The sequence below is a fragment of the Rhinatrema bivittatum genome, chromosome 5 (genome assembly GCF_901001135.1).
Source record: "Rhinatrema bivittatum chromosome 5, aRhiBiv1.1, whole genome shotgun sequence".
Taxonomy (NCBI): domain Eukaryota; kingdom Metazoa; phylum Chordata; class Amphibia; order Gymnophiona; family Rhinatrematidae; genus Rhinatrema; species Rhinatrema bivittatum.
Window position 1 is genome coordinate 284,788,056 of NC_042619.1, and position 23,362 is coordinate 284,811,417.

Here is a 23,362-nt window from a genome sequence, read left to right on the forward strand (position 1 = left end):
TATCTTCCTCATCATCAACCTCGTCCATTCAGGTGTACTCTGATCTCTCCGCAGCAACCAGAGGATGCAACCTCTCAATCCATCTGCCGGATCCATTACAGGGGAAAGAAGGTGTTTATTCTAAAGAAAGTACAGCTGCAATAGGTAACTTGAGACTTTATTAGGAAAAGACAGAGACAAAGGGATAGGGACAAGGAACAGAACAAAGCACGAGGAAATAGTTTGTTCTGGGGGGCGACAGGTCCATACAACTGTACAATCACCCAGCCACCCCAAAGTTTCAGTAATGTGGATAATCTTTTATAGCTTTCATACTGACCAATCAGAGTACATTCAAAGTGTTATTCTTAGATAAGTGCAGTCCATTTCATTTGAGAATGTATTAGACCAATCAGCTAATGGGTCTGGGGTGTTGGCTGCCTGCATTCCAGCACGTAGTCTGGCTGCATTCCAGCACGTAGGCAGAGTCCTTTGCATTCTGTATCTAACACTGGTATACAGGAATACAGCACTAAGAGGTGTCAGAAAGACAGTTCATACCTACATCCCCCTCTTGAAGGGTTACACCTAGAAACCCTTCACATATGGGCAGGGCTGTGAGTGCCTGTCTTAGGTTTTCCCTTACATCCTAAGCTAGCCTTAGGTGAAGGAATCTTACCCATCATTGGCTGAGCCCACTATTGTTCCCTACCCATTTAAGTCATGGGGAAGCTCATGCATGTCCATCATTTAAGTGCTGACTTATAGTAGTCACTTGATCTTGTACAGCAAATGAATAGCTGACTATAATGTTCAGTCCAGGCATCCTGGGCAAGGCTGCAGTGATGGAAGATCCAAATCATCGAAGGCAGAGGCATATGCATGATAGGCAAAGGTATAGCAAGAGTCCAATACATTATGTTAGTCCTGTAGGGTATTGATGGTGCTATGCAGTATTATGACAACAACATGTAGCAGTAAAAACAATCGCTGGATGGACATTCCTAATTCAAATGTGATAGTCACCTGTCCATGAGGTGATCCAGCTGTGAATGGAAAGGCTTCCCAACAAATTTTGGTCATGTGGTATAAGCTGTTAAGGTAGATGAGGGCTAGTAGTACTGCTTCATCATCAGGTGCTTCTAGGGAAATGGGGCTAATACCCCTCTTAGATCGATGGTAAGTCTGAGTGTAATTGGGGATAATCATAGAAACAAGTGACAGCTGACTCTGTGAGAAAGTCTATAGCATGCTATGCGGTCTAAGACAAAATAATGTAGTTTGCTGGGTTGCTAAACCATCTGTGTGAGTCTTAGCACAGGAAAAGGAAGAAATGTAGTAAAAATAAAAAACAGGAATAAGGGAAAATAATATATTCCCCTCTGGAATCCCAAATGGAAACAAACTAGCTAATAAATAGAGATAGAAGGGCATTACAAGAAATCATATAATAGAAATGTTTGGACTGGAGATTTCTACAAATGTAAAAATTGCATAACCTCAAATTATATCATTAATTTTTGAAATATAAATCATGGCACTTGCAAAAAGGCGTGATAACTAGATACATATAATAATCAATTATCGCATGGCAGATTGAGGTGCATTGATACATGTGATCAAAAGAACTACAACAGGGTAACCAAACATAAAACAAAAAAGAAATCAGGCCAAATAAGTAGATAACTCAGGTCATATAATAAAGTAATTTTGAGCTGGCTTGTTATGACAAGCTCTGAATTCTGACAATTAATGGAATAATCAGTTTATTCAGTAGGTAGTATTAATTTTTCGCTAATCAAGGCCTAAGTTAAATATGTGTGCATAGAACATGTGTATGTGTGTGTGAAATGAAGCAACACAAATTCAAAGTGATGCAGCAGAATTCAAATGTAATAAACAGAACCACAGACAATGCAGGTACAGCAGACACTACATAGAACATATATTTCACAAGACCAACACATATCCATTTATTTCACAAATAGACATACGATGTCTTCATAACATCAAGCCAGACAGTTAACACATATTTTTTAGCTCAAAAATGAAAACAAAAGTAGAAATAAACTAAAAAGGGGTTTGCAAAGCGTTTAGGAAAAGCCAAGAAAATGAAAACCAGAATTCTGCTTAAAAATGGAAAAAGAGAATAAAAGTGAAAAAAACCCCCAAAAAAACAAAAAGCAGCCTGAATTCTTCATGACAGGAAGGTGGCTGACCTGGAAAAAGAAAAAGTAACATACAAAAAAGAAATAAAAAGAGAAATATCATGCATCCACTAGGAGGTACTATCAGAAGCCACCTTGTGGAATAATACCAATAGCTAGGATTTAATCTTTGAGAATAAATTCGGTCAGCAGCACTCAGAGCTAAAAGTCAAAGTGAAATACCAATCAGTTAGGATTTACAAGAAAAAGCAAGTGAGGATGACTGAAATGTAATGATTAGTGCACAAGTGTATCAACCTCCACCACTAATTGCATGTTAAAGAAGCATAACTCTGTCAATGTTGCTTTGTACTTTCAAAACAATCTGATCAGCCTAACCATGCCAAGGTGCCCTCTATATACATGCACCACACCTTCAATAGGATAGCCCAAATCCTGAGTCAACTCCTCCCCTCTTCCCCCCCCCCTTTTTTTTTTTTTGTAAATAGCTGCACAATTAACCTTAATTGATCAAGGTAATGAGAGCGGTAAAGCAACAACACCAGGAAAAGCTTCCCTCAATAACTTCAAACAAAACCAATCACAGAAAGCAATGTCTGTGATGTGCCATCCTTCTCTGGAAACATTAACTGAAAACAAAACAGGAAAAAAAAGCAACAAAGATTTAATAACACAGGTGCATAGGGATCACCTTAATTAAGACGAAAGAAAAAGAGAAGAGAAAAAAAGAATGGGACAGCAGGACATATAAACAAACAGATACTGGGGGAGTTTAAAAACATAAGAACTAGGGAAATGCACAGAAAGAAGGGGGAAGGGAAGAAGACCCATACAGGAGAAAAAGCCAAACAAAATATCTGAAAAAAAGGTCACACAGAGTCTTGCCCAAGTGCCACTGCTGACGGGGTTAATGCAGTAACAACGAAATACCAGGGATATTGCAAAAGACTGTATTGAACTAAACAGATCAAGTTATGACAATGAAGTCTCGTCATCCCACCTGTGCCACAAGGAAAACAGAATGTTTGCAAATGAAAAGTAAGAAAGTTAGTAAAACTAAAAACAGCAAAAGTCCGGTCCGTGCATGACAGAGGAACAAATAAAGCACTGCACCTATGCCAATTCACAGCAGACGATGCCTTGAAAGCCAGCAGTGCCAGGACTCCTGTAGAAAAACAGTGTCAGAAAATGTAGTTCAGGAAGGAAGATGTTAGTAACAAATACAACTCAGGAAGGCAGGAAGTAAAAAAGGAAAGGATTATAATTGCAGCACAGAACACTATCTGTAAAAGTAACTGAAAAGTCATGAAAATAGAAACTGTTGATTCATCTGTGCCTTCCTAAATGTCCCACAGGAGTCCCCTCAATGGACCCCCTGCAGTCGGCTACAGACAGGTTTTGTTTAAACACTGGTGAGAAGCACCTAAAAAAACAGAATGACCTCTGCCAGTGAGAAAAGAAATTCAACAATGAAATGAAAACAGCTATAAAGAAACAAAGGGTGTTTGCAAGCAGGACACTGCAGGCAAAAATAAACGAGCAGCATGCAAACGTATATCAGAACTGTTGAAGGAAAAAAAGAAAGGCAAGTAAAAAAATAAAAGAACAGCAATTAAAACGGCAGGCAGAAGGAGGTGGGCTGACCAGCCCCCCTTCTCCCACTCCAAATGAAGAAACTTTCACTCACCCACCCTGCCAGGCAAAAAGAAATTCCAGAAATACCAAAAGTTTGGCTAAGGGTCACCAAACGAAAACTGCAACTCCCATCAAGCAGCACGCCCAAACAAAACGGAAGAAGAGGGGGGGGGGGGGGGGGGGGGCGGACACCACGCCCCTCACCCTCACTGCAGAACACAAAGAAATGCCAAGACATTAACGCCCACAGAACAGCATGTGCAGACACAGAGCTCAACACAGAGGAATGCCGAGGGGAGGGGTGAACTCACACACAGCCACACTGCCAGGCACACAAGACAAAGGAAACATATACAAGGGAAAACTTCAGTTCCCAAGAGCCAGCACGCCCCAACAAAACTGGAGGAGGGGGGCCACACCCCCTTACCCTCACCGCAGGACACAAAGAAATACCTAAAATGAGAGGAGGCGAACGGATCCCAAAGGAAGACTACAAGGGCACACAGAAACCACAGTAAGATAAAAACACAAATAGAAGAACAAGAAAAATAAGGACCCCTCATGTAACATTAACTACAGAAGCACAAGTGGCAGAGAGAGCCAGATACACCCCGTCAATCCATACTGCTGTAGCAAGGGCGACCTCTGAAAACACAAAGTGCAGAGTACCCCCTGGGGAGATAAATGAACGGCATAGAGCCACACGCGCAATCAGTTCAGAGGTAAAAAAAAAGTGGGGACCGAAGTGGACGAGACTGGGGCTACGGGGCGTCCGGGGGATTGGGGCTAGGAAGTGTGGGGGCACGGGTAAGGGAAGGAAGGTAGGGGAGTCCACTAAAGGTGAACGCTGCATACCCTGCTTTAAACACCATCAGGCAAATGGTGGGACATGAACAACAGGGAATGGGAGTGGGAACTGACAAGACACAATCAGCTTCACCAAACATATGGGAGGGATAGCAAACCAGAGGCAAACTAACTGCATAGCTGGCTGGTGCAAAGAGAGAACACATTCCAACAGACTTGTTGAATTAACCCTATCCTGACCTTCCAATTGTTTTGACCAGAATTTAGACATGAAAACAAGTTACCAATGGGTAAACAGCAAACAATTAAAAAAGTCGCCCTTATGAGAAAGTGACTAGTTTCTTACCTTTACCAAATTCACACCAGCAACACTCCTGGCGCTGTAAGTCCATTGCAGGGAACGGTTATGTGGGGGGGGGGGGCATCAAGCAAGACTGAGACAGCCTACTTAACCACAAAAACAGTGAAGCTTACCTTCAGAAGACGTTTCCACCCTGTAGGAAACCAATCCGAAGTCCCAATTATAATACTCAAGATGAAATCCCAGCTGGACTTTCATCAGATTCGTGGCAACTTCTCACCAAACGAAGTCCTTCAGACTTTCCAATTTGAAGGTGGCGACCCTCCGCCAGGCCCGTGAGCCCCAGCACGAAGAGCCGGGAAAAGGTCAAATAACTGGTCCAGTCAGGAGAGACAAAGTACAGCTGCAGACAAAAACCCCATTAAACCACCCTCTCCCTGCTACCAAATGTTTATTCTAAAGCAAGTACAGCTGCAATAGGTAACTTGAGACTTTATTAGGGAAAGACAGAGACAAAGGGATAGGGACAAGGAACAGAACAAAGCACGAGGAAATAGTTTGTTCTGGGGGGTGACAGGTCCATACAACTGTACAATCACCCAGCCACCACAAAGTTCTAGTAATGTGCATAATCTTTTATAACTTTCATACTGACCAATCAGAATTCATTCAAAGTGTTATTCTTAGATAAGTGCAGTCCATTTCATTTGAGAATGTATTAGACCAATCAGCTAATGGGTCTGGGGTATTGGCTGCCTGCATTCCAGCACGTAGTCTGGCTACATTCCAGCATGTAGGCAGAGTCCTTTGCATTCTGTATCTAACACTGGTATACAGGAATACAGCACTAAGAGGTGTCAGAAAGACAGTGCATACCTACAAGGTTTACCTGACAACCTCCCTCCACATACCCCTAACATACCGGGGATGCCTTACATTGCACAGCAGGCGATCACTCAGATCTCTATGGCCCTCACGGGACTATTTGCTTCCCTGCAATTGAGTTTACAAATTCCGCAGACTCCACCAGCCAACCTGGCATTAACAATTGTACCACCATGCTTATCTCCAATACGAAAACAATTTCCATCCATGTCTCCACCCAGAGATTCTCCATCTCCAGGTCCGCATCCACAAATCCCCATGGAACCACTTCCACACCCCGCTACCCTTCCTACCTCTCCCGATAACTCCACGGGATATCCCTCTGACCCCACGGAGGAAGACCTTTCTTACCTGAAATTCCTCGATAAAGTGGGAACCACATTAAGTCTAGCCACTCAAAAGGTTCCTTACCCGAGAACAGAGACTTTAGGGATCTTAAAGATCTTTGATCTTCCCTTGAAACCCACTTCATTGCCATCCCATCAAGTCCTGGATTCATTCTTGCAGAAATTTTGGGAGACTCCTTTCACGATTCCTCCCATATCGAGGAAAATTGATGTCAAATTCAAGATGAGACAGTAAATTCTACTCATCGACACAATTGCCACACGCCTCTATAGTAGTAGAGTCGGCGCTACAAAGAGCAAAAAGGGCAAAAAACAAACTAGTGCTCCCCCAGAGAAAGATCACAAATATTTGGACGATTTTGCTAGGAAATGCTTTCAATGTGCAATGCTGACAGCTTGCATAAACCAGCATCAATTGTACATAGTCCAGTATTTGTACGAGTGTGTGTAACAACTAAAGCTCCTATTTCCATCTACGGAGACAACACCAGCCCCACCTCAATCATTACAAGATATGGAGGAAGCTACAAGACACCTCCTCAGAACAATCTATGAATCATTTGAAACAAATTCTAGGTCTTCTGCATCAGCAATCGCAGCCCAAAGAATGGCGTGGCTCAGGTTGCGTGCTGTTCATGAAGACATCCATGAAAAGTTGGCAAACCTTCCCTGCACAGGGGACAACTTGCTCGGAGACCGTCTACAAGAAACTGTGGCGCAGCTCAAAGAACAGTCACTGGCAGTACAGTCCTTGACCAACCCTACACCGCATACCTCTTTCTCTCGTCGTTATCTACCCCAGTATAGATGGCCAACATATCAAAGACGTCCATTCAAGCCTTATCAATCTTACCGAACGTCTACATATCCACCAGTTAAATGCTCTCAGAGTCAACAAAACCAACAACGAAGAGGTCGTCCCAGAAACCAGCGTCCACAAACGCAATCACAGAACAACACAAAACCTGGGTCATCTTTTTAAAGACGATTGGGCCACCACCACCCCTACTTTCAGTGGAGGCAGATTAACCAGCTTTCTACAAGCATGGTTGAAGATCACTACCGATCTTTGGTTGTTGAAAATCAAAGAGGGATATCAACTGAATTTCTTTACCAGGCCATCTCTCCCTCGATTGTACCATCTCAGAGGAAATCGAACAAACCAAGCACAGCTGGAAAAAGAATTATCCCACCTTCGTGCCCAGAAACGATAACATCCATACCTTCATCCCATTGCAATCTGGATTTCTACTCCCCCTATTTCCTAATTCCCGAGAAATCAGGGGGATTATGCCCCATTCTGGATCTCAGGGAGTTAAACAAACACCTGGTAAAAGAAAAATTCAAGATGGTATCTCTCAAATCGATCCTACCACTTCTACAGCGCAATGACTGGCTGTGTTCCCTGGATTTGAAGGATGCTTACACTCATATTCCGATGCATCCAAAATCCTGGCAATACCTCTGCTTCCAATGCAATGGCAAACATTACCAATACAAAGTCCTTCCTTTCGGACTCTCGTCAGTCCCCAGGGTTTTCACAAAATGCATGGCAGTGGTGGGGGCCCACTTACGAAAAAAGGGAATCAAATTATTTCCTTATCCAGACAATTGTTTCATCGTCGCCTCAGACCCACAGATACTATGACTGCATCTCCAACAAACAATTGACTGCCTACAACAGCTAGGTCTTATAGTAAATTATGAGAAATCCAAACTCAATCCCTCTCAAACTCTTCCATTTATAGGGGTACAACTATTCACAACAAAGAGCAGGGCTTTTCTTCCAAAGGAGAGAGAGCTTCTTTTTTGAATGCTGCTACTCAGTCTTCATTCTACACCACAACCGTCAGCTCATTTAGTGCTTATGATTCTGGGATACATGGCGGCGGCCATCCACATGGTTCCAAACACCCGCCTCCACATGCGCAGACTACAGTGGGGACTAAAATCCCAGTGGTCTCAACATTGACAACCTCTATTCCAGGACATATCACTGACACAAGAGATGAAGAGGGATTTAGAATGTGGCTTCAGAGGAGTACCCTCACCAAGGAAGCATTGTTCACCAACCCTCCTCACAATGTGGTCCTGACAGATGCTTCGCACAAAGGTTGGGGGGCTCATCTCGACCACCTAGACACACAAGGTCAATGGTCCCCGATAGAGCGCACTTACCAAATCAACTTAATGGAACTGAGAGCAATAAGGAATGCCCTCAAAACATTTGCCCCATATCTGAGAGGGAAAAGAGTAATGGTATACACAGACAACCAAGCGGCAATGTACTACATAAACAAACAAGGAGGGTCTGGTTCTTGGAGCCTATGCAAAGAATCGATTCTTATACTGGAGTGGACTCACAGCAATTCGATCCACTTACAGGCGATGTAGCTCCCGGGCATCGCCAACACTCGAGCGGACAGGCTCAGCAGGATTTTTCATCTGCACGAGTGGGAGTTAAATAAAAAAGCAAACGATATTTTCGATCAGTGGGGGGTACCAGATGTGGATCTTTGCTACCAAACAAAACAGAAAGGTACTCAAATTTTGCTCAATCTTGCCCAGTCATCTGAGACTTTCTCAGGATGCCTTCCTCATATCATGGTCGGAAGGCCTCCTGTATGTGTTTCTTCCAATTCCACATATATCCCGCACAATTCAGAAGTGCATACAGGATTCAGCAAACCTTATACTTATCGCGCCAGCATGGCCCTGGCAACCCTGGTACACACATCTGCTCACTCTGTCGATCATAACTCCGATCCTTCTAGGAGACCACAATGATCTCCTCTCTCAAGAAGACGGCTTGCTACTATGCACACCTCACTACATCTCACTGCTTGGAGATTGAAAGGGTGTCTGATGGAACAGGGAATCTCTTCTCATGTACAAGACATCATATTGGCTGCCAGAAAGCCATCCACCTGAAAAAACTACTGAGCGAAATAGAAGCGTTACTCTACCTGCTGTGAGTCACACCATGTGAGTCCTACAGACTGTTCTCTGGAAGTTCTCCTAGACTACCTCCATACGTTATATATCTCAGGTCTCGCTACCGCATCGGTACGAGTTCATCTAAGTGCCATAGCAGCTTTCCACAAGCCACATCAACATCGGTCAATATCCTCACATCCACTGGTAACAAAATTCATCAAGGGCCTTACTCACTTATGGCCCACTATAACCAAGCCATCAGTAGCCTGGTATCTAAACATTGTTTTAGAACAATTAATTAAAATTCCTTTTGAACCACTGGAATCAGCGCACCCAAAATACTTCACTTAGAAAGTGTTTTTTCTGGTAGCCATTACTTCTGCCCGTAAAGTTAGTGTACTACAGGCCTTAGTTCACTTCCACCATATTTACAGTTTTACAAACACAAAGTGGTGCTCAGAACTCATCCTTCCTTTCTGCCAAAAGTGGTTTCGGCTTTTCATTTGAACTCCCAACATTCTTTCCAAAACCACACCAGACCACGAGAGACAAACTGCTTCACACACTGGATTGCAAAAGAGCGCTAGCATATTATAAAGAAAAAACACAATCAGATTCCAGACTTTCTCAACTCTCTCTCTTTTAATCCTAATGCGCCCGGACTACCAGTCTCAAAGCGCACTATATCGAGCTGGATCGCTCAACGTATTCTTTATTGTCACCAAAAGAAGAACATTGTACTATCTAAATAACCGAACACCCATCAAGTGCGTGCAGTTTTCACTTCTATAGCTCACTTAAGACACGTTCCTGTTCTGGATATTTGCAAAGCGGCCACATGGTCATCTCTACATTCAGTAAACCACGGGAGAATGTGCAGAAAAATTTGGATGTCCACACTTCTTAATGAAAAAATGATTTTAAAGTTTATTTCGGCAACTCCACAGTGTAATACAAAGGTTTGTATAGTAGGTCCCCCGACACGGACCCATGTTTCGCCACCAGGCTGCGTCGGGAGGGACGGGAAAAACAAAGGCGTTTGTTATTCTGAAATTATTTTCTCCCAGTGACACTTTTGTTGAAAATAATTTCAGAATAAAAAACGCCTTTGTTTTTCCCGTCCCTCCCAACGCAGCCTGGTGGCGAAACACGGGTCCGTGTCGGGGGACCTGCTATACAAACCTTTGTATTACACTGTGGAGTTGCCGAAATAAACTTTAAAATCATTTTTTCATTAAGAAGTGTGGACATCCACATTTTTCTGCACATTCTCCCGTGGTTTACTGTGATTTAATACGTGCAGAACGCTCCTTTTTTGCTTTCTGGATTGTTTCCATCTCTACATACATTCACTTCCCACTATTGTCTTGATCAGCAAGCTGCTACAGATGCCAAAATTGGTCAAGCAGTCTTACAAACTTTGATGGATCCATAAACAGCAATTGGCTGTCCACATTTGGTCACGCCATATTCTAAAGAACTAATAACAATCATCCATGGCGTGCTCAGGAGCTTGGGACTCCCATCAACAGCATGGCTAATTCAGTCCTGCTATAGACGGGGAAAAAGCAAATTTGCTTACCGTAAACGGTGTTTCCGTAGGTAGCAGGATGATTTAGCCATGCAGACCCGCCCGCCTCCCTGGACAGTCAATACTATGCGTATACCTATAGCTTAATTACTGACTGAGGAGAATCTGTCTTCCTGCGTGGGAACACACATGCAGCCGCAGAGCAAAGCTCTGCATACAGCTTTGGTAAAGCTCCACCTCCTGGGCCTGGATAGACAGTCCCATCAACAGCATGGCTAATTCATCCTGCTATCTATGGAAACATCGTTTACGGTAAGCAAACTTGCTTTTTTTCAGTTGATTGATGTTGTTTTTTCCTCCCACATCATTTATAGCTTTTATAACTTGGGTGTGACATGTTTCTTTCATTGGCCATCTCCTGCTACCCCCCTTATTTAGTTTTAATGCCTGTTAATACATGTTCTAAATTTCTAAGAAAACTAAAAAGTCATGGGATAGGAGGCGATGTCCTTTAAGAACATAAGAACATAAGAATATGCCATACTGGGTCAGACCAAGAGTCCATGAAGCCCAGCATCCTGTTTCCAACAGTGGCAAACCAGGCCATAAGAACCTGGCAAGTACCCAAAAACTGTCTATTCCATGTTACCGTTGCTAGTAATAGCAGTGGCTATTTTCTAAGTCAACGTAATTATTTATTTATTTATTTTAACATTTTTATATACCGATAGCCGTTTGCACATCGTACCGGTTTACATGAAACATCTGAGGCAAGCTACAATAGTGGGCATGCCCTTTACAAGGAAGGAAGAAAATAGAACAGATAAATGTAATTTTGTAATCTAAATTAATAGCAGGTAATGGACTTCTCCTCCAAGAACTTATCCAATCCTTTTTTTTTTTTTTTTTTTAATTTTATTTTTATTGAATTTTTAAATTTTACACAATTTATACATTGTGACAATAGATAAGTGGTATCTAGATGCAAATAACAAACAATATTTCAATATACTTTTCCAAAATGTCTTCTATAATACCACTATATAAAAGGAAATTAAGTGGGGGTTGTGTATATAAAGAACTATAAGCGAATGTTATCTCCAAACAATAATAGGAATTTCAGGCGACCGGATGAAACCCTTACTCATTGCCATTCTGAACCGTATGGATCGGTTCGGGGTGGGAACTAAGAAAAAAACGGAGCTGTGATGGCTCAAAGAACACATAGGAAAAACTTTGATACTTAATAATACACTTGCAAGGATATCTTAAAGTGAACTTTGAACACTTTAACACAGCTTCTTCTCTCAACTCCAGGAATTTCTTTCTCCTCTCTTGGGTGGATCTAGTAATATCAGGAAACATCCATATCTTTTGTCCCCGAAACAGTTCTTGGCTATTGCGAAAAAACAATCTCATGATATTTTTTTTTTCTGAAGTAAATGCAAATGTTACTAGTAATGTTCCTCTCGTAGTAATTTTTTCATTACTACTTAACTCTAATAGCGCTGAAACATCCAATTGTTGTTGCCGTGGTTCTTGCTGTTCTCTATTTCTCTGTGGTAAGAAATATGCTCTAGTTATCAGAGGAGCTGCTTCTTTCGGGATCTTTAATATCTTATTCAAATATTCTTTAAATAGATCCATAGGTACAATGTGATCTATTCGTGGAAAATTCGTTACTCTCACATTTAGACTCCTCAAGGAGTTTTCAATGTTTTCTAATCTCTTGTCTTGTATTATTTCCTTCTGAAACATCCTCTGATGGTGGTTTTCTATAGTTTTAATCTTTTCTTCTACAGTTCCAATCTTTCTTTCTTGAACTTGCAATTTTCCTTCATTCTCAACTGAATTTTTCGCAACCACAGAAACTGTTTTAGAAAAATTTACAATAGCACTCTCAATTGCTGCTAGTGCTTCCCATATTTCTTCATTTGTAATGGCTTCTGGCCTCACCAAGAAAGGAGTTAAAGGTTGAGGTAACTCACCCCTTTCCACGGTCTCGGTTACAGAGTCCCTTTCGTGCTCCCGCAGATCTGCGAGCTCACCGGCCTCCAAAGCGGCAGGAATGTATGTCCCCAGTGCTGGGCTTTCACTAGATTCTGCTGCAACTATTCCTTCCCGGCAAGATCTTTTCTCTCCAGCAGCTTGCAGTAGCTCTTTCATCTCCGCTTCTAGCACTGACCTCTGACGCTGAGGCTGGGACGGCGTCTCTGGCTCGCCGGGGCTAAGCGAAATCTCTTCAGCCTGAGGCACGGGCGTTCGCTCTCCACCCAGGCCTCCCGCGGCTCTCGCTCCCAGCTCTTTCGGGGTTGACGCGTAAAAGGTGGAAATAGTAGTTTGTTTTAGTTCTTCTAAATCTGCATTCGCAAGGCTCTCTCGAAGACGAGCCTTGCGTTTAGTGTGAGGCATTCTTAGGCAATATAAGCAAAATTTCAAAGAGGAAAAAAAACGCAACTCCTTCAACAGCGTCTCATGCGGTCGCCATCTTGAACACGCCCCAAACCTTTTTAAGGCTTCCAATCCTTTTTTAAACACAGCTATACTAACTGCACTAACCACATCCTCTGGCAACAAATTCCAGAGTTTAATTGTGTGTTGAGTGAAAAAGAACTTTCTCCGATTAGTTTTAAATGTGCCACATGCTAACTTCATGGAGTGCCCCCTAGTCTTTCTATAATCCGAAAGAGTAAAAAAACGATTCACATCTACCCATTCTAGACCTCTCATGATTTTAAACACCTCTATCATATCCCCCCTCAGCCATCTCTTCTCCAAGCTGAAAAGTCCTAACCTCTTTAGTCTTTCCTCATAGGGGAGCTGTTCCATTCCCTTTATCATTTTGGTAGCCCTTCTCTGTACCTTCTCTATCGCAATTATATCTTTTTTGAGATGCGGCAACCAGAATTGTACACAATATTCAAGGTGCGGTCTCACCATGGAGCGATACAGAGGCATTATGACATTTTCCGTTTTATTCACCATTCCCTTTCTAATAATTCCCAACATTCTGGTTGCTTTTTTGACTGCCGCAGCTCACTGAACCGACGATTTCAATGTGTTATCCACTATGATGCGTTGGGTTGTAGCACCTAATAAGGAACCTAACATTGTGTAACTATTAGGGATGTGAATCGGGCTTCAGACGATTGAAAACATCATCGATATTTTCAAAATTGTCAGAAATCGGGGGCTCTCCCAAAACAATAGGAAAACCCCACGATATTGATCGTGGGGCTTCCCTTATCGTTTTTTGGGGGGGCGGGAAAAACGGCACACAAAAATAACCCCTAAACCCACCCCGACCCTTTAAAAGTAACCTCTTAGCTTCCCCCACCCTCCCGCCCCCCCAAACCTTTTTACTGGTACCTGATGGTCCAGTGGGGGTCCCGGGAGCTATCTCCCGCGATCTCCCACTCCGGGCCGTCCTCCGGCTACCGGGTCGTCCTTTGCCCTTACCTTGTGACAGGGTATCCGTGCCATTGGCCAGATCCTGTCACATGGTAGGAGCACTGGATGGCCGGTGCCATCTTGTGCTCCTACCATGTGACAGGGGCTGACCAATGGCACCGGTAGCCCCTGTGACATAGTAAGGGCAAGGCTATCGGCGCCATTTTGGTTCCTGGCACCCGACGGCACGAGTGCAGGAGATCGCTCCTGGACCCCCGCTGGACCCCCAGGGACTTTTGGCCAGCTTGGGGGGGGGGGCCTCCTGACCCCCACAGGACTTGCCAAAAGTCCAGCGGGGGTCCGGGAGCGACCTCCTGCACTCGGGCCGTATTGCCAGTATTCAAAATGGCGCCGGCACTAGAGGGCAAAGGTAGTGCCGGCGCCATTTCTTTCCAGATCATTTATAAATATACTGAAAAGTAAGGGTCCCAAAACAGATCCCTGAGGCACTCCTCTGCCCACTCCCTTCCACTGAGAAAATTGACCATTTAATCCTACTCTCTGTTTCCTGTCTTTTAGCCAGTTTGTAATCCACGAAAGGACATCGCCACCTATCCCATGACTTTTTACTTTTCCTAGAAGCTTCTCATGAGGAACTTTGTCAAATGCCTTCTGAAAATCCAAGTATACTACATCTACCGGTTCACCTTTATCCACATGTTTATTAACTCCTTCAAAAAAGTGAAGCAGATTTGTGAGGCAAGACTTGCCTTAGGTAAAGCCATGCTGACTTTGTTCCATTAAACCATGTCTTTCTATATGTTCTGTGATTTTGATGTTTAGAACACTTTCCACTATTTTTCCTGGCACCGAAGTCAGGCTAACCGGTCTGTAATTTCCCGGATCTCCCCTGGAGCCCTTTTTGAGTATGGGGGTTACATTAGCTATCCTCCAGTCTTCAGGTACAATGGATGATTTTAATGATAGGTTACAAATTTTTACTAATAGGTCTGAAATTTCATTTTTTAGTTCCTTCAGAACTCTGGGGTGTATACCATCCAGTCCAGGTGATTTACTACTCTTCAGTTTATCAATCAGGTCTACCACATCTTCTAGGTTCACCGTGATTTGGTTCAGTCCATCATGGATTACAAACTGGTTAAAAGACAGGAAACAGAGTAGGATTAAATGGTCAATTTTCTCAGTGGAAAAGGGTAAACAGTGGAGTGCCTCAGGCATGCGAAAATGCCATATAGCATTTTGGTAAATGACCCCCTTAATCAGCTATATTTAAATATAGCCATTTAGATCTAAAGCAGAGGTTCCCAAATATGTTCTGACAAACCCCCAGCCAGTCGGGATTTCAGAATGTCCACAATATGCATGAGATAAATTTTCATGCAATGGAGGGAATGCATGCAAATGTATATCATGCATATTTTCCTGCCGATATCCAGAAAACCCAACTGGCTGGGCATCCCCCAGGAAATGTTTGGGAACCTCTGGTCTAAATTTATTCAAGTAAATTTATGTGAATAACTTTAGCTATGCTGCTGAACATATTTGGAAAATTACCCGGTTTACTTTGTCATTCCTGGCCAACTGAATATAGATCTTACATTTTTTTTAAATATTTGTAGTACAGTGCTAAACAAAAAATGATGATCAAAATAAAGTCAATAGTAATTACTTCTGATTTTTTTTCAGAATGATTGCTATTATCAAGGTACTATAGAAGGGATAAAAGATTCAACTGTGGCACTCAGCACATGCTCTGGACTCAGGTACTACAACGGTTTATAATATACTATACATTCAATGCTATACTTTAACAGATTGATGTAGTAATCCATTCTTACAAGCAGTGGAGAAGAGATGAGACTCGAGACAGTATTTTGAGAGAGGGGGTGTGCTGAATAAGCAAATAGATATGCCAGCGGATATAGCAGTTGAGAAAGATCTTCCAGCAGCCATGGTAAGATTATATGTTAGGATAGAGAAAAAATGTAAGAAAAGTGTGCATGCTGAGGTTGATAATTAGAAATAAATTGAAAGACTAAAAGTAACAAATGAAGTATTCTGAAAGTAAAGATGATTTAGATTTTTATTTTTAAAGAGATGAGCCATTGGAATTGTTTCAGGATTAGCTTGATATGGCCTTTGTTCTCTGGAATAGATGAGGAGGTGAGTGATTGCATTTTAGAAATGTATATTTAAAGTAGCAGCTTTAGGACTTGAGGTCACAAAAGAGTATTACAATAATGAAGATATGAAGAAAGAGTATGAATAAAATAGTCAATAAAACTGTTAACATTGTCAGTTTTGTATAGATGATGAAAGCCATATTTACAGATATTAGAGAACATTGCACATCTGTTTAGCTGGTTCACACAGACCAATGTTACCAGATAGCTATCTGTTTACTTAGGTTAATGTCTTTAAAATTGTCTATATTAGCTGGTGTCTCATATAAGTTTAAATTAGTACATCAGTGTAGTTCAATGACTGCCATTTCTTAGCACTAAAATTAATATATATCCATATGACACCTAAATATTTTTTGCAAGCAATTATAAAAGTATTCTGTGAAGATGAGGTGAGTTCAAATTAAGTGCATAAAAATATGTAATTAAGTCACATAGGGGGTCATTTATCAAAATGCGATAAGGCGTTTTCACATGCGTTAAGGGCTTATCGAATGCGAAAAGCCCAGTTAACGCATGCGATAGGCCCTTACCGCATGCAAAAACGTGTTTAACGCATGCGATAGCACCATATCGTATAGTGCGATGCAAATTCAGAAAATAGGAGGAGTTAGGGGCGGAGAGTGGGCTGGGTTAGTCTGTCTGCGAAGAGCTATCGCACAGCTGTAACGCTGATTTTAACTACATCTCTTTGAATTGCGTTAGGCTGCCGTGACTGTGCGGTAAGGTTTCATCGCCTTTTGCGATGTCTCCCATAAGGCCTATTTGAGGTGAATTAGAGAGAGAGAGAGAGAGAGAGAGCTTGATGTTACCCAGGTAGAGAGTCCATCAAGCTAGGTTGAGAGAACACTGCACAAATCTCATCTTGGAGTGAGTTTCCTCACTCCGAAGGTCATCAAGTCTTCACAAGAGACCACTGTTTTGTTCGTATGTGTCACATAGAATGTCAAAGTGGCCCCTAACCCCCTACACTCATACCTAAACCCCACCTCGAGTTACTAGGTGGGCCTACCATAGGGATACAAATACCTACCTATGGGGATGACATTACGGCCAAGTGCTCTCTCTCTCCTTCTCTCTCTCTCTCTCTCCTTCCCCCCCCCCCCCAGTGGTCATATGCAGGAAATACAACAGGTCTGACACCTGTCACAAATTCAGATAATGTTATTGCAATGTGCACTAACGTAGCTCTTCGCATAGCAAATTGCGATAAACTGAATTTTTGCATAAACCATGCCCCTTTTGCTATCGCATGTGGTACTACTGAATTATTCAAACTTCCCAAGTCCCATCTCATACAAGATGAATTCCCACTTACAAACTGATTACTGTACAACCCGGCGCGCACAAATCTACGCCCGATTTTATAACATGCGCGCGCCGGGGTCGGCGCGTGCAAGGGGTGCACACCTGTGCACCTTGCCCGTGCCGAGCCGCGCAGCCTTCCTCCATTCCCTCTGTTCCCTCCGTCCTCCCACCTTCCCCTCCCTTCCCCTACCTAACCCATCCCCCAGCCCTACCTAAACCCCCCTCACCTTTATCTGATGTTGCGCCTGCCTCTGGGCAGACGTAGGTTACGTGTGCCGGCTGACGGCCGGCCTGCGATCCCGGGCAAAACGGGAAATGGCTGCTGTGACTGGAGGCTCTGGCCCCGCCCCCGGACTGCCCCACCCCGCCCACTCACCACCCCCTTTTTCAAGCCCTGGGACATACGTACTTCCTGGGACTTGCGCGTATACTCGGGCCTATGCAAAATAGGCTCGGCGCGCGCAGGAGCGGATTCTCGGGGTTAAGCGTGTAACCCCTTGAAAATCTGCCCCATTATGTTTTCTGTTAAGAGGGTTGCTTCAGGGGATGATTGAAACATTAAATATAAAAGAATCAATATAATTGGTATAAATGAAAATAAAAAGAATAGAATTTAATGTAATTTATTTATTTATTTATTTGTTTATTTATTTGTTTAGAGTTTCTTCTATACCGATAGCCGTTTGACATTCCTATCGGTTTACATATAACTAGGAACATTTAGGCGGAGCCATTTACATATAGGCAGAGCCCTTACATGGAACAGTATCAAATATAAGAGGCAAGGAACAGTAGAATAACTAAATGTTAAATTTGAGGAGCTATGAGTTACATATAAAGCTAATGAACTAGAATACTAGATAAGGTGAACTATAATACAAAATGTACAGCAGTTCATGGTCATTCCAGAGCGACACTTTTGGATCAGTTACAAGGAGGTAAGAACAACGTCTGAGCTGATAAATTCTTTAAATAAGAATCAAGAGGAGAGGATCATGAGTGAGCTCAATGAAAGTATCACAAAAACAATTCTGTGCAAGGAGGTTTAACAGAGGAACGAGGGGCGCAAGGAGAGGAACGTTAGAGGCCGGGGAGTTAACTGGGGTAAAAATAGGAAAATAGGTGGACAGTGAGAATATGAGTGGAGAAGGGAAAGGTAATAATACTAGGGTAAACAGGGGGGGTACCAGAGGTTGAGGCTGACGGGGAGGTAGAGAGTAGAGAGACTGCTACTGTTATAATAACTCAGAGGTTCAAATAAAGGGATTTTAGGAATTTTGGGAATTCTTCGTGGAGGATTGTGAGGGGTATGCCTGAAGGAACAACCATGTTTTTAGTTTTTTCTTGAATTTAGGAGTGGTTCATAATAAATAAATAAATACATTCATAATATGAATGTAGTAGTAGTGCATCAAATAAAACTTGCAGAAAAATTACGGAATCTAGGAGTAATAATTGACCCCGAACTAAGCTTAAAACAACACATATCTCTAAAAGTAAGAGAAGGATACGCTAAACTCATGGTCCTCAGGAGGCTTAAACCACTTCTGACAACGGCCAACTTTCGATCGGTACTACAAGTATTAATATTTGCGAGCACTGATTATTGTAATGCACTGCTACTAGGTCTTCCATACACCTCACTAAGACCATTGCAGGTTCTGCAAAACTCAGCCGCAAGAGACTTTACTCGCAAAAGTAAAAGAGACCACATTACCGAAACACTGGCTGAACTACACTGGCTTCCCATCGAACAAAGAATACAATACAAAACACTGTGCACCATACATAAGCTAATACATAACGAACATGCATACTGGTTAAATACATCCCTACGTGTACACATCCCTAACAGAAACCTAAGGTCAGCAAACAAAGCACTCCTAACCATTCCGTCAGTCAAAACTGCAAGACTAACACAGGTACGAGAGAGAGCACTAATACTGGGAGGACCCATACTATGGAACTCCATGCCCCAAGATTTAAGACTACAAAGAGACAGCAAAACCTTTAGAAAAGGTTTAAAAACCTGGCTCTTTAAACAAGCTTTTCAGAAAGAGAAGGGAGAATAGAAACCAGGGACAGGCAAAGCACGATCAATATAACATCCACACACACTGCCGTATTCACTAAGGGGTAGATCTTTAAAAAATACGCGATTGCGTACTTTTGTTCGCGCACCAGGCGCAAACAAAAGTACGCTGGATTTTATAAGATACGCGCGTAGCCGCGCGTATCTTACAAAATCCGGGGTAGGCGCGCGCAAGGGGGTGCACATTTGTGCAACCTGCGCGCGCCGAGCCCAGCGCGCGCTGCTTGTTCCCTCCGAGCCCGCTCCGATTTCGGAGCGGCCTCAGAGGGAACTTTCCTTCGCCCTCCCCCCAACTTCCCCTCCCTTCCCCTACCTAACCCACCCCCCCGGCCCTATCTAAACCCCCCCCTAACTTTGCGCGCGCCAGCCGGCAGCCCCGCTCTGTCCTCCGGTCCCAGGGGCTGGTCCGGAGGCCTCGACCATGCCCCCGGGCCGGCGCCACGCCCCCAGGCCCACCCCTGAAACGCCGCTGCATGCCCCCGAAACGCCGCGATGTTTCGGGAACGCCCCAGGACACGCCCCCTCCTGCCCCTTTTCGAAAGCCCCGGGACTTACGCGCGTCCCGGGACTTTACGCGTGCCGGCGGCCTATGCAAAATAGGTGCGTCGGCGCGTGCAGGCCTTTTAAAATCCGCCCCTAAGTGTGTAGTCTTTAAAGGACCAGTCACAATCTTAAAGTTAATTCTGTAATAAAAACCGAGATAGAAACATGGACATGATTAATTACATTTAACATCATTGATCACTAACTATGTTACCGAACCTTATGGCACCCTTGTAAATGTGCAAATCACAGTATCATAAATTTTATGTGCCTTGATGTAAACCGTTGTGACGGTATCCTCCAAACGACGGTATAGAAAAGATTTAAAATAAATAAATAAATGGTTACATATTACATGTAATCCATGTAATATGTAACCAAATAGAGCAAAAAATGAGTGTGTGTGGGGGGGGGGGAGAGCAATATAACCTGAATACTAATAAAAAATTACCATTCTGACAGAACCCCAGTTAGTGAAAAAGCATCATTTGTAATGGGAGCTGCATAACTTAAATTTTGCACAAAATAATTGGAAGCCATTGGAGGGCATATAATGTAGGGGAAATATAGTCCTGATTATAAGCTCATAACCTTATCCATCACTGGATTACTCCTACATAATTTATTCTTACTAACTCAGTATAAAGTGCATGCCTTATTGCAGTGCATATGCATCTGTATTGTACCCATCTTTATATTTTTGTATCCATTTCATTCATTGGACCCTTTAATATCTAGTAATGTTCTGATTCAACTTAGATTACTTCTTAAAATCTATCTCTAGTCTTTAGCCATATCTGTATATATGTTTTAACCTCATGTTTAGTTTCTTTGATTTGCTTAATTACAATTTGAATTGGTATTTTAATTATAACTTTGATTGTAATCTGTCTTATGACAAACTTAGGAAAAAGCGAATATCAAATGTTTAGAAATTAAAAAAAAAAAAAATATCAAGAATAGGGACCAATCCAGTAGTCCAACCTAAGCATTTTTAACGGTTTTGAGAGACAGGGTTCAAATGAGTCTGACAGAATCTTATTAATTTTTGCAAGATGAATCTGAGAAAAGAAAAATAAACTGTGTTCCTGAAGAACTATGAATTCTACCTTACTGACATCACTCTCCAGCTTTTTTTTTTTTACTATAAATTTTACAATTTATATACAAGAGTACTTGTACCAGAAAAAAAAAAGAGAAATATGCCATATCATATACCAACGGTTCTCAACCGGTGTGTCACCAAGCACACGCAGGTGTGTCGCCACACTTCCCGGTCTCCCACTGCCCCAGCTGCTGCCCCTGCCCCAGCAAAATAGGAAGTCATCCTCTGCCTGGGCTTAAAATTCTGTTAGCCCCTGCAGACCGTGGCAGGAGAGCTGGAGTCAGCGGCACCAGCAAGGTCTCTTCTTCCCACCCCCTACGGCCCGGAAGAGGAAGTGATGAGCAGCGGTCACATGTGCGGAAAGAAGAGACCATGTTAGTGCGGGCACCATTGGCCCAAAGAAGAGAGGCGTGGCCTGAAGAAGAGTAGTGCAGCACAGAACAAAAGAGCAATTTCAGCCCCCACGGCTGATGGGACTCTTTTCTCAAGTCCGCATGGGCTGGAAGTGGAGGAGGTTGCTGCTGCTGCCGCCGCTAAGGCAGGAAATGGAGGAGGCTGCTGCTGTCGCTAGTTTGGTGGGGGGAGATAGAGAGTGAGTGAATGAGCAAGCATATATGTTTGAGATCCTGTGTGTGTCTATGTCTGTGTGTGATAGCATGTATCTAAGTGAATGCAAACCTGTTTGTGTGAAAGAGAGTATGTGCACGTGATTGAGATCCTTTGTGTGTGAGACAGCATGAATGTATGATTGAGAACCTGCGTGTGTAAATGAGAGAGATCATGTGTATGTATGATTAAGAGTCTGTATGTATAAGTAAGAGAGAAAGCATGTGTGTCTGTGTGTGATTGAGAGGCAGTGTAGATGAGAGAGCATATGAGTATGTGATTGAGAGCCTGTGTGTAACTGCAAGAAAGAGCATGTGTGCAAGGGTGTGAATTACAGTCTGTGAGTGGAAGAGACAGCATGTATGTAAGTGTGTGATTGAAAGCCTGTGTGTGTGTAAATGTGAAAAGACAGCATGTGTGTAACAGTGGCGTAGCCAGAATTGATTTTTTGGGTGGGCACAAGGTTAACATAGGTGGGCACAAGGCATGCAGGTCTACTAGTTGTTTTCTTACTGATAAATAATGCCATATACTGCACCCTAGAATGGCTTTCTAAGTAGTTTGCAACAGTCATTATGTGTCATGTATGAAACTTTAAAATAATTTACTTCAATTATTTCAAGTATAGAAAACAATCAAATCCAATCATATAATAAAACAAAAATTAATGTATTCTTTCATGAACCATCTTTGCAGAAACCCAGAAATCTTCATAAATACAATAAAATATAATTAATCATCAGAACAGGTGCAGCGCAGAGCTAGGGCAATTCACATTACAAGTAACATGAAAAAAAAATTCAAATTCTGGTGTAATCTCAGCAAAAAATAACCCTCCACTGCTATTTTGTGAAGTAACAAACTCTTGCAAAGAAAGAGGCATCTGGAACCTTGCCAAACAATCACAGCACTGACTCTCAGGATTCAAACAGCAACCTTATGAAAAAGCAGCAATGCAAATACAACACCAGGCCCTAGAACATTAATACATCACCTACGGGAATAACAGAACAGGCTGGACTACTACTAGAGAAACTATATGCTAGAAATACTCATTTCTGTCACAAACAGGCAAAACTGAGACCGACCCTTACCTAATATAGAAATAAGAGACTATAAATTAGAAACAGAAACATGTAGATAAAGCCAAAATAGAAAGCCTGAGAAACTAAAATGTCTGAACAGTGGAATACTTAAGAAAGAGCAAAATACAAAAATATAAGAATGCACATTCCCAAAGATGACATATTTAAATTGCTAACATCTCTCTCTCTCTCTATATATATATATATATATTTTTTACCTTTGTTGTCTGATCTTTGTATTTTTCTAATCAGTTGGTCCTGGTCTCTCTTTCCCATTTTTTCCCTTGTCACTCATTTCCTAATTCCTCTTCAGTGTCTTTTCTACTACTGTCTTCTTCCCTTCCACACACACACACATATATACATAAATGCTTTCTCTCACAGACTCCCTCACACACTCAGGCTCTCACTCTCATATGCTCTCCCCCCCCCCCCCAGC

The 23,362-nt window shown here is 42.5% G+C and overlaps 1 protein-coding gene across 1 annotated transcript in view; it reads left to right on the forward strand.

The window, feature by feature from the left end:
- Positions 1-23,362, forward strand: part of LOC115092774 (disintegrin and metalloproteinase domain-containing protein 20-like) — a 180,446-nt gene that overhangs the window by 117,325 nt on the left and 39,759 nt on the right. The window contains exon 5 of the mRNA XM_029604078.1: positions 15,688-15,764. Within this exon, the coding sequence (XP_029459938.1) occupies positions 15,688-15,764 (77 nt within the window). The remainder of the gene's footprint in view (positions 1-15,687; positions 15,765-23,362) is intronic.